This window comes from Gouania willdenowi, chromosome 21 (genome assembly GCF_900634775.1).
Source record: "Gouania willdenowi chromosome 21, fGouWil2.1, whole genome shotgun sequence".
NCBI lineage: Eukaryota > Metazoa > Chordata > Actinopteri > Blenniiformes > Gobiesocidae > Gouania > Gouania willdenowi.
The window spans coordinates 34,212,433-34,225,542 of record NC_041064.1 but is presented as its reverse complement, the minus strand read 5'-3'; the positions used below and the strand labels follow the sequence as shown (position 1 = coordinate 34,225,542).

The window sequence follows — 13,110 nt, the reverse complement described above, 5'->3', positions numbered from 1 at the left end:
TGTTTAAATGTACAAATAAAGTGTAAAAAAGATCATTTTCAGACTATAAGTTCTTACTGCTGAAACATTGAAGCAAATACCACAGCACACATTCAGACGTGTGTTTTTGCTGCAATCAAAAGGACAATGGAACACAGGAGGTTATTATGTGGCTCAGAACGAAGTGAGAGCACTTATGTTGTTTTCCTCACTGAATTCTCACCTTTGCAGAGATGAAAACCACCAGCAACACAATGAACAATAATAAACCTTAAAAAGCAACGTCTCCTGCCTTACAAAAGGGCCTGAGCATTCATATGTAGATTTGTTGGATGCGTTCAACTCTGAATGTGTTGGTTGTCATGAAATAAAAGTTCTGTAATATTGCCTGGAGAATGAACAAAAGCAGAATATCAAAGATGATTACTTTTATCACAGCATGAAAATAAAGGGAAAGGTTTGACGACCGCAATACATAAAGACGCCACTGTTGCCAGGCACACTGCTGCTGCCATGGCAACCAAATGCCCCGCGATAAAGCTAATGAATCTGGTTAGGTTGCCATGGTTACGGACAGAGTCGGCGTAAAATTGGACCAAAGTAAGGTCGAACATCTCTATCATTGGTTTCATGGTGGACAGATTATTTCTCTTTTCCTAATCAAGTTGTATGATACGGATCAGATAAAATACGATTAGATTCAATAAGTGAAAATTACGCTTCACGCTGGGACATGATCATCATCTACCCTTTGTGTTCTAATGCCTTTCATTATCTTTAATGGCAGCGTCCATAAAGAAGGACCTGGGAGAGTGGAGAGAACCGGCAATCTCCACAAGCCCAGCAGTCTTTTAGTTCATTTAGTCACTTGCACAAAAAACAACTTGGTGCAAAAGTAAGTGAAAATATCAGATATAATGTAGCCTACTACAAAGTGATTGTGTTGAGCATGTGCTTGGTTTTTCGTTTTGATTATCTTTGATTTTGTTGTTTTTATCATACTGCTTGGGTTTAAATTCTTAGCTTAGCCTGATTGTCTAAAATGCTGACTCAGGATTCGTCTTTTTCACCCCTAGAACCAGACTTGGTGTTTGGTGCTAAAGATTGTTTCGGCGTCATCGCCTCAGGATGCTAATTTGTTTACTTTTTTACATCCATAACAAGGAAGTGAGACAAGAACAAATAGTACAGGCAGGAAAAGTAGAAGCATATTGACCCTCATTTATCAACCTTGCGCGAAAACAGGTATAATTCTGAGTTCATGTTTGGTCATACGACAAGACCAATGTGTGATTTATTTGACCAATGCCAGCATACAGATAATGGGGTGTTGAATTTGATCGTCATTAACATGTAACTTCCTCCTGTTTTGGAGGCCCCGCCCAATGATGTCAAACAAGAAAAGAAACTTTTTCAAGAAGAAAATCGTCATCTTCATTTGTAAGGTTGAGAAAAACAAAGATTTGCTTTTTGTAGAAAACTGGAATTAAAGGAGAACACTTGAATGCTCTGTGAAAGATCAGCTACTGAGCAGGTGACGTCTGCCCCCCTGTGTGCACTGTGAACAACTTCACAACACAGATCCTGGAGAGACACATGGAAATATGACCTTCATATCAACCTTAGTCGGCACGCTATAGGCGACAAATATCACACTAAAAGAAATTAACAATCTAAACCCTTATAAAAAGCCTTAAAACAGACTAAATGTTGTCCCTTGTCAGTTTTTATTATGTCTTCAGCCAATTTTACCTATAATTCATTACATTACCAATTACTGCAGCGCATTTGTAAAAGTTTAAGGAACAATTTACATTTTAAAGGTGAATGGGGTTCTGTTTCCTCCATACAGCCCCCAGATATGTGGTGTACGGGAAATAGGACCTCATTTCCAAGACAGAGCAGAGGCAGAGCTGCGTCCCGTGTGTGTGTGTGTGTGTGTGTGCGTGTGTGTGCGTGTGTGTGTGTGTGTGTGTGTGTGTGTGTGTGTGTGTGTGTGTGTGTGTGTGTGTGTGTGTGTGTCTGGGTGAACCTATGCACTCATGCTCGGTAGCAGAGTTTATTTGTGAAGTTATGCAGTATTCAGTGACGTGCCGTGGCCACTAGGGTTGGGTTGGCCACGTTGCAAATCGAGACCATCAATGACAATTTAATATGTTTCTGCTGGCAAGTGTTAATCAAACAAAATCAAGATCGTAATTCACCATTAAAGAAACATAAGCAATTATTCAATATAGCCTCCATACTCTCCAACAACATATATCTCATGACACGGCAGCACATTCGTTGTTTGTGTTGGAAACACAGAAACACGGAGAAAATAACAACAACTCAGAACAGCCTCAGTGAGGAGCATTCACAAAGTCAATCCTTCCTTTTGCACCATTCACTGTGGAAAATACGAACAATTTTCTGACCTTACCTTAGCTGAAGCTCTGGTAACTCAGGTGTTGGTCTTCCTTCTTTTAAAAACTGTCGTTTTTTCCTCAAAAGAAAGTTTCTTTATCGTCTCTACTGCTGTCATCCTGCCTGTAGTGTTATCCCGCCTACTAGCTATAGAGAACGTAGCAGAGTATCAATTCACTAATGCACTGTAAACTTACGTATAGCATTTAGCATAGCGCGGTTACGTCCAAAGGCAGCGTAGAGATCTGCCTTTGGACGTAAATGGTTTTAATATTGGGGAACTGAATGCGCATGCTCAGACACGTAAAAACACGCTATGGGAACAGAGCTGCAATGTGCTTTTGGGAGTGGGCGTGGCCTCCTCCTGCCTTACAACGGAGCGAGACTGTGCAGTGTCTCTGCCGTACCAGGAAATAGCCATGTTTAGTCATTTGGGCTATGAAAAGCACAAAATGCTGACACTTTCAAACTTATAGGTATTGTAGGATATCGGAAATTTAAAAATAAATCATTCATAACTATATTATAATTAAAACAAATAATCAAAATATCAATTCACCCTTGGGTAGGCACTGCCTACCTTGCCTACCCTGACTGCACGTCACTGGTTGTATTCTGTGAATCAGTAAATATGTAGGCTTTTTTTTAAATTAATTTTATTCTGTTTAATTCATTTTAATAATCTGTTAAGATCTGTTCTGAATGTGTGTCTGCTTATGCTTAAATGACAGCTGAGGCTTGTATTTTATTTTGAGACTCCATCTACATCCACACATTCAGATTTGCGTAGACGAGCTCGGACCTGATGTGAGATCTGATCTTTGCGTACGATTACGTCAGAAACAGTTGCTAAATGAGGACCAATGACTCCAACACGATCTTACAGTGAAACTTGACACCGCTCTGGTAAAAAAAATAATAATTTCTCTTTTTGTGCATGCCAACACAATTTGCACCTTCTTTTTGTGCAGTGGGATTTTAAAATAAAAGTTAAGTTTAACAGAAGGAGGGAGTTGATTTTCATTTCTGATACTCATGTACGTCACTGTCCCTCGTCGTCCTCTTTAATGTCCCTGGACGTCTTTTCTTAGTGTTATATACAGTGTTGGGCGGAAACTTACCGCCCAACAATGTTTATAACACTAAGTTACAAAAAACGCGTTACCATTACTTTTGACACGCAATATCTTTTAAAGAAATAAACTCAGTTACCATTACAATATGATGCGTTTGTGCGTTACCTGGGTATATGTGGTGTACTTCAATCTCTGCACCGATACAACAGCGGTTAGATTTTAACCGGACTGTGACTGTTAGCCAGGGACAGATCAGCAAAGCTATTGCATGGTATGTTGTTGAAAACATGCAGCCTGTCACTACTGTGGAGTCACCTGCTTTCAGCTGCTCGTTAGCCTGATATCATGTCCTATGCATTGCATAGCTCAGAAAAATGCTGTGATTTTATTTCCATATTTATTTTTAAATAAACTGGCTATGAAAAAATACTTAGTGTTTCAGTCAGATTGGTGTTTGTAAAGACTAATACTGAGCAGAGTTTAGTACTGTGAATGTAAATGATGTGAAACTGTAGGGTTGGATTCAATCCAATTTCATTTATCAGAGGCTTTTATTCAAAGCAATGTTAATACAGGAGCAGTTGGGGTAGGCTGGAAAAATAATACATTACCTTAAATTCTAGGTAACTTAAAAGTTACTTTATCCATTAACGAATTAGTTTCTGGTGTAAGTAATCTAAATAGTAACTGAGTTACTTTGTGAATATGAAGTAACTAGTTATGTTATTTCAGTAACTAGTACAACACTGGTTATAAAGTTCACACAGACAGTCGGAGACAGCTTGTAAATAACACATAACTAGCAGCCTGACACTATTACTTCTGGTACATAAGCAAAGACCAAAGGAAGTAGGTTAAGGATGTAGCGTGGACTCAGAGGAGTCTGCCAGCTGGTGTTTTCTCTATGACTCCTGTGCACAAACTCAAATAAAGCTCCTGTGCTCATCTTCAAATACTGCTCCTTACTTTTGGTTTGCTTCTCCTTCACTCTAAAACCTTCTCACATGTCATGATTTATTATTACCATCTCATTTGAACAGTTTGATATGTGCAAAACAATGTGAGGTTTGCTAGTAATTGTAAAAGAGAAAAGAGTAATAGTTTAGTTCATTAGCTTAGATTTAGCTTAGCATCACCATAAACATTAGCATTAGTTTAACTATCATTAGCATTAGCTATCATTAGCATTTAGATTAGCCTAACATTAACGAGCATTAGCATAGCATTAACCAGTATTATATTAGCATTAGCCTAGCAATAATATTAGCTGTCATTAGCATTAGCTATAATTAACATTGGCATTAGTTTAGCATTAACTAACATTGACATTAACTTATAATTAACTAGCATTAGCAATATCTTGCATTATCAAGCATTAACATATTAGCATTTACCTAGCATTAGCCTAGCATTAACTTAGTATTAGTATTAGCTAATTTTAGCCTAGCATTGCCATTAACCTAGTATTATTATTAGCTAACATTAGCCTAGCTTTGCCATTAACTTAGCATTAAAGTTATTTGTTATAAACGCAACAATAAACAGACAAACAGGTCAGTGTTCCTAACAAAGGAGTACAAGAAGGTTGGACTCTGGATTTGTCATAACCACAGCCAGCAGAGAAGAGATAAAACTGCACCATTAATACATGAACTAAATCTATATATATATATATATATCAGTGACGTGTCGTCAGGGTAGGCAAGGTAGGCAGTGCCTACCCAAGGGTGAATTGATATTTTGATTATTTAATTATATATTTTTTTATTTTTTTTTTAATCATCATATAATTATAAATTATTTATTTTTCATTTCCAATAGCCTACAGTACCTATAAGTTTGAAAGTGTCCGCATTTTGTGCGTTTCATAGCCCAAATTACAAAACAGTGCTATTTCCTGGAACAGCTGTCTTTTTTTTTTTGCTCCGCTGTAAGGCAGAGGGAGGCCACGCCCCCTCCCAAAGGCATGTTGCTCCTCTGCCTCCGTTCTCATTGCGTGATTTTACGTGTTTACGCATGCGCAGTCAGGTCCCCAAGATGTCAACCATTTACGTGCAAAGGCAGCGTAGAGAGCTGCCTTTGCACGTAACCGCGCTATGCTAAATGATATACGTACGTTCACAGTACATTAGTGAATAAATATCACGTGACCGCTGCTGCCATGTTCTCTAGCTAGTGGACGGGATAACACTACAGGCAGGATGACAGCGTTAGAGATGATAGAGAAACTTTGTTTTGAGGAAAAACGACAGCTTTTAAAAGATGGAGACCAACACCTGAGTTACCAGACCTTCAGCAAAGGTAAGGTCAGAACATGTTTCATACTTTTCACAGTGAATGGAACAAAAGGAAGGATTGACTTTGTGGATGCTCCTCACTGAGGCTGTTCTAAGTTGTTGTCATTTTCTCCGTGTTTCTGTGTTTCCAACACAAACAACAGATGTGCTGCCGTGTCATGAGATATATGTTGTTGGAGAGTATGGAGGCTATATTAAATAACTCTTTATGTTTCTTTAATGGTGTTTATGATGTTGATTTTGTTAGATAGCTAAACACTTGTTCATGTGGATCTTGTTGGGTTTTTTCCTTCTTATTATGAATTTTATATTTTGATAAGCGCATTGAGATGACTTTGTTGGAAATTGCTTTATACAAATAAAATTGATTTGAATTGAATTAACACTTGACAGCAGAAACATATGAAATTGTCATTGGTGGTCTGGATTTGTAACGTGCCCACCCAACCCTAGTGGTCACGGCACGTCACTGATATATATATATATATATATGTGTGTATATATCAGTGCAGTTACAGTATGAGAGGAAACAATATAGTAAATGTGATTTTGTTTTTACACGTTTTGGTGATGTAGTTACTTGAAATATAATTTTAAGTGCTTTATTTTGAAAAGTAATCGGATATTTTTATTGCGGAGTACGTGCTTTATTTCCTGTTTAGCTTTATTTGCTCTGTGCTGATTGATGCGTCGAAGCCCTGCGTATATCTGGCGGAGGGCACCGGACTGCCGCAGCTGGGAAGGAGCAGACACGCACCGCAGTGGACCGGGCGGAAATGAACACATATATAAGTGGAAACCTATCAGCTGTGGTGGTGCAGTGGTGACGTAATGCAGGAGAGCCGCATCCAGTGGAAATTGGGGGTAATACAGAAAGGGGCAACTGGCCACATGCTGCCCACAGTCTAATACTGTGTGGCCCTGTAATGCACAAATTGACTCCAATAACACGCGGAATACACAAAAAGACAAAACAAATACACAAAAAGACAAAACAAATAAAATAATACACAAAAATGACTCTAAAAACACATGAAGTGACAATGGACCCTAGCCCAATCATTCACACTTTGAATGCTTGGAATAATTTCTGGCACAAGGCTGTGCTGTTGTATCATTAAAAGCATCTAATGCAAAGTGATAATAAAATTAAAAATGAATTATTCAACAAAACATAAACACATTTACAGTAACTTTTGACCTTATAATAAAGAAGTTTGTTTTTCTTGCGATTGTATTGTTGAAACTTATAAAACAAGACATTTTGACTTTAATTAAGGTCAAAATCTAAATATTTATTTTAAATTCAATTAAAACATACTATATATGCAAGACTTTCTTTTTGCAAAAACAGGATGAAATAGAATAAAAGTACAAAGAAATAATGGCTCGCCATTAACACTTACATATATAAAATTATATAAAAAAATATTTAAAAATGTAATCTTCTTTTGGGTTCATAAATGTGTGCCTCCCCAGTCATGAACCTCACCGTATGTCACTGAAAATGAGGAATGTATTGTTTTTTTTCATAAATAACTCTGAATTTCACTCGTTCAAACTGCACATGTTCTCTGCAGTGATGCTGTGATCTGATTGGCTGCTGGTGTGACTTCATTGTTTCAGTACAATGTGTGCGATGTGGATTTGGGACTTTCTCATCCTTTTGTCGTCGACACCTACGCGTTCTTCCAAGCGTGTGGGTTTTTTTTTTTTTCTTCTTCTTCCCACTTGTAAATATGTCTTTGTGTGATTGTTGTGATGAGAGAGAGAAGCAGCCAACTCTGAGAAAATGTCAGAGGAGATCACCATCACGGCACCACGGCTTGATAAATGTTTGAAACGCCTTTCAATAAAACACAAATGCCACAGGAGCGTTCCCGTGTGTGTGTCGGACTGCACAGAAATAGAGGTGTGCAGGTGAGGAGACAGACAGGTGTGTGTGGGAGGTGTGAGAGTCACTTCAGACCGAGGGCTTCCTCTGTGTGAGAGGAGAGCGTTTCACTTTACACACTCCAGGCCTCATCCTGCTCTCACAGCTCTGGAAAAGTTTGTTTTCTTAATGACGACAAACTTTCGAAATGTGCACGTGCAGCTGATATCAGCAGTGGGCCACATAATTTACCACAGCGGGGCTACAGGAATGTGATTTGAGGGTCACATTATCATATAAATGTCGGCATTTAGAATAACAAGTTAGGATGAACTGAGTTTACCACCGTACTGAGATTATAACCCTGACCTAATCCTAACTCTAGCCTAACAATAAACAAATATAACACGTGTCTGTTCACTTTGAAAACAAAAAAAAAACGAAAACATTTTTTTATTGTTTTTTAGCAAAAATGAATTTTCCGGTAGAGCGCATGTACGCGCATGTGCATATACAATCTCAGCACAATGCACACTCAGTACATGACTGAGCGGAATGTCTCAGCGCCTAATAGCACGTACCACGTTCCAGAGATTTCAGTCAAATGACTCGGTTCCACGGAGTAAAAAAAGTCTTTGAGAGGCTTTTGATGCTCATAGAATGTCCATGTCAAATTACAGCCCGTTTCAACGAGCATTAACGGAGGAGCAGTCATTTGAAAAATGGGCCCCCTGTGGCCCCGACGGAGTAATGGGCCCCGTTCATATATTGGTATGTGTAAATGATTAGGTACTAACCGTAATAATATTTGACTCAGAAATAAAGGCATAATCGTAACCTACTGTACATTGAATTACCTTTGAAACAATATATGAAATGACTATGTTCACATACATTTTCAATGGGGGCGGGCCACATTTTTTAAAAAAAGGGTTCAGAGTGTCTCATCATATTTATTCATAGAGTATTCATACCAAACTGCATTCCGCTCAAACGAGAACTAACGGAAGAAAATTCATTTGAAAAATTGGGCCCCCGGGGGCCCCCTGGCACCCCCGTGACACGTACGGAGTAATGGGCCCCATTTATATATTGGTGTATGCCAATGAATTAGTACCACTAACCGTAGTAATATTTGACTCTCAAATTAATGAGAAATCTACTTTTGGTTTTTTTTCTTTTGGGGCCCCAAATCAAAAATCGGGCTCCGAGCGTTGATGCGTACACATTAAGCATGTGGAGATGAATCGATATGAATCGGTATCTAGACACAAAATGAGCGATGTGAGTTCATTGATTCGTTCAGTGTGTATCGGTACAATTTACGGGTGAAATCGAGATGCATCGGTCACTGAGTGCCTGCATCGGTAAAATCCATGGTTTCATCAGTTTTTCATCCATCCATTTTGTGACCCACTTGTTCCTGTTTTCAGGGTCGCAGGGCGATTTTTTCATGTTGTATTTCATTCTATCCTGTTTTTCCGAGGCACATTGAATGCCCCACGTGCTTCACGTTGGTACCGCAACAAACACGGAGGTCAGTGAGAGCAGCAGCTACAGATTAGATTTATAATGCACCTAAAAACTTGATGATGGTAAACTTGACTAGGTGGTTTGTAAAGAATGCCATGCTGCTAAACCTTAAACAAACTGAGGGTCTCACTCGTATCGATACGGCGCCGCTCCTCCCCCTCACCCACCCCGAGGGAGACTGGAAGCAGAGCTCCAGCAAATCTAGTGAGAAAAGAACCACTAATAACTTAGTCTAAGGCGGTAGTCTGGCAGCTCCCTCTACTTGTGATAAACACGTAATTTATGCCAGACCTTTTTTTTTTTATTGTATTTTATTTTATTTTTTGTTTGTCTTATGAACATTAAATATGACTCATTAAGGCTCTGCTTACAGCAGCTGTGACTGTTAAATAATAGTTTTCATCTTTCTTTGCACAAGCAAAGAAAGATGAAAACTTTCTATACTGAATTGCAGCTACTCATTTACTATTTAAATTTTTGGTATATTTTCTTTGCATCATGTTGAATTGCATCCTATTGTGTAGAATTTAATTGCCATCAACTCAATATCAAATTGTATCGAATCGGAAACAGGGGTGAATCATATTCCATTGTGACGCTAGGGGATTCAAAGACTCACTAATGTATCGTATCGTTGGTAATGTATCGAGATGTGTATCCAATCGTTGTCAGTGATGGAGATTCACATGCTTAGTACACATCCATAGATTTTACCTAAGAGTAGTGATTTTAACTAGTGTACACAACAACAACAACAACAACAACAACAACAACAACAAAGTGAGGGACGTTTTAAATCCGACCTAAAAACCAATGTGAGCCTTGAGACAGGAAAGAACAAAGGGTTTGTGTCAATTTATGGGAACATTTTGGAGTATTTTGTTGTATTTGCATTTTTCTGTCATTTTGGGCCTGTACTACAAAGCTGGATTCCCTCTTATTGCGCTAACTTTCAGGATTTATTCACGCCAAATAAATCCAGGAAGTTAGCGTGATAAGGGGAAATACAGCTTTGAAGTACAGGCCCTTTGTGTTTTTTGGTGGTTGTTTTGTGTATTTTTCTGTCATTTTGTGCATGGTTAGAAGAACAGAATGTTGATGAATGTGTAGATGAGTTGGACTCACCTCTGTGACGTGCTCTTGTATTTCTGCCTGTAAAGACACAAACAGAAAACACACAGACGTTTAGTTAAAAACTGACATTTATATTTAATCATTGTTCAATTATACATTCCTTTCTTTTAATGTCTCTTACATATTTGTGTTTCTTATTGTGCTTTCCTCCTCTTCCCTTTGTCTCAGGCTCTGTTTACTGTTGATTCAATGTGATATAAACGTCAGCAGTTAAATTCATTCTTCAGGATGAACATTTTTTATCTTATCCAATATTATCTTTTATCTAATCTTGTCCTGTCTCATGTCGTTTGGTTTGATCTAATCTTATCTCATCTTAATTTATCTTAACTATGTTAACACAACTTATATTTCCTGATCTCATCTTACCTTATGTCATCTTTTCTTACCTTAACTTATGTTGTCTCATCTCAGTTTATCTCATTTCATCTCATCTTACTGTAAATCTTATTTTATCTTAACCATTATATTTTAACTTGTGTTATCTCAACTTATCTCATTGTATATTATTTCATCTTATCTTATTTTTTATCTTTCATCTTATCTAATATAACCTCACCTTACCTTATCTATTCTTAACTTAAGTTACGTTATCTCATCTTGTCTTATCTCAGTTTATCTTATTTAATCTCATCTTAATTTTATATTGTATCTTATAGGGATGTAACAATTAATCGTAAGGCAGTTAAAAATTGATTCATAGGTATCACGGTTGATATTCTGAAAATTGAATTGCAGTACTTTTTTTTAACCAGCAGAGGGCCTACAAGTGTAGGCGGAGGGCGGAGTCTGCTAATACTTTCTTTCTGGCCTCCTTCTACAAATATGACGTAAATCAGTGCAATCACGGTTTTTTTTTTTTAAAGTCAAAGTGTTAAGGCACAAAATACATTTTCAGTTGCACTTTTAAAAAGAAAAAGAACTATTATGCAGTTTTGCATTGTTTATTATAGAACCAGAATTTAAATTAATGGGCTTCATTTTCATTTGTATTATTCCTTTATTTTTTTTCATTCAAGATTTATTTTTAGTTAAATTGCATTGTTTTGAATAGTTTATCAAGGAATTCTTTTGACAATGAAAAATAAAAGGAAAATAGTACAGTATTTTCTAAAAAAATTTGTCTACAGTCCCATTTTGTAAAATAAATCGTGAGAGAAGTGTATCGTGAACCCAGTATTGTGAATCGAATCGTATCGGGAGTTGAGTGAATCATTACATCCCTAGTATCTTATCTTCTTATCATCTCATCTTGTCTTAATCTATTTTAACTTATGTTATCTCATCTTATCTTATCTTTTTTTAGTCTAATCTTATGTGATCTTATTTTTCATATTTCATCTTATCTAATATAACCTCATCTTACTTCTTTTTTCTTACCTTATTTCATCTAATCTTATCTCATTTTATATTATCTCATCCTATTGTATAAACTGTATTTTCCTGAAAAAGAACTGCAAGCAGTTATGAAAGGGGTCCAAGTCTTCCAGCGCGACTCGGCCCCCAGGTTTTGCGGAGCCCATGGTAGTACGTCACGAATGATGACGGGCTTGGGGCGAGCGTCAGGACACAGGCCAACGTGCCATTTGCAGTGAACAGGTGGATATAAAGTTTATGAAGGTGTGATTAAAAATGTGAAAGTTACGGGCCAAAATGCGTTTGCACCCATTGTAGCGCCACCTAGTGGCTCACTTTTTGGTATGGGTGGTCTGTGTATTCTTCTATATATACCCTGTAAATTTCACAGCCCTCAACATAATACTTGAGCTGAAATACATGTTTGTTGTTTATGTTGTAATAAGCCACGCCCACTTTGACCAATCACAATCAACTTCGAAATATGGCCTCAGGAGTGACCCAAGGTCATACCTACCAAATTTGGTAAGAATCGGTTTTGACATTTAAGAGAAATAAATGTCCCATAATTGCAGCGCCCCCTAGTGGCCTAAATTATTCAAATATTGCTCATACCCCCACAGTCACATGCCAACCAAGGATCTCAGATTTGGTGTTGTTAGCTTTTGTTTTGACCAAGATGTGCAACAGTTTGTGTTTCTATAGCTAGCTGGAAACATGTATTTGTTGACCGAACAAATGTGTAGTGACTTACAAAGAGCAATATACCATGGGAGTGGGCGTGGCCTATGTCAGAAGATGCAATTCTATTTAGGGAACACGTGGCTATAAAGTATATGGGGATGTGACTTAAAATGTGAAAGTTAGAGACCAAAATGTGTTTGCACCCATTATAGCGCCGCCTAGTGGCATCATCTTTGGTATGGGTGATCTGTGTGCTCTTCTATATATATCCTGTAAATTTCAGAGCCCACAACATAATAATTCAGCTGAAATAAATGTTTGTTTATTTATATTTTATGTTGTAATAAGCCACGCCCACTTTGACCAATTAATGATTAACTCCAAGATATGGCCTCAGGAGTGACCCAAGGTCATACCCACCAAATTTGATAAAAATCGGTCTTGCCATTTAGGATAAATATATTTCCCATATTTGCAGTGCCCCCTAGTGGCCTATTGCTTATACCCCCACAGTGACATGCCAACCAAGGATCTCAGATTTGGTGTTGTTAGCATGTATTTTGACCGATATATGCAACAGTTTGCATTTTTATAGCTAGCTTGAAAACTTTACTCGTTAATAATTTGCTCGTGTTTTGACAGAACAAAATTATTTTCTCAACTTTAGATCAGATCCAACTGAAGAGTCGACATGACAAGTTTCACGCTGATTGGACAAAACCCCAAGGAGGAGTTAGAAAAAACAGATTTGGCAGTTTTCGCAATTTTGCAC

General features: G+C 37.7%; 1 protein-coding gene across 1 annotated transcript in view; it reads right to left on the bottom strand.

Annotated features, from left to right (window-relative positions):
• Positions 1-13,110, bottom strand: part of pde1a (phosphodiesterase 1A, calmodulin-dependent) — a 73,965-nt gene that overhangs the window by 42,600 nt on the left and 18,255 nt on the right. The window contains exon 2 of the mRNA XM_028436926.1: positions 10,290-10,316. Within this exon, the coding sequence (XP_028292727.1) occupies positions 10,290-10,316 (27 nt within the window). The remainder of the gene's footprint in view (positions 1-10,289; positions 10,317-13,110) is intronic.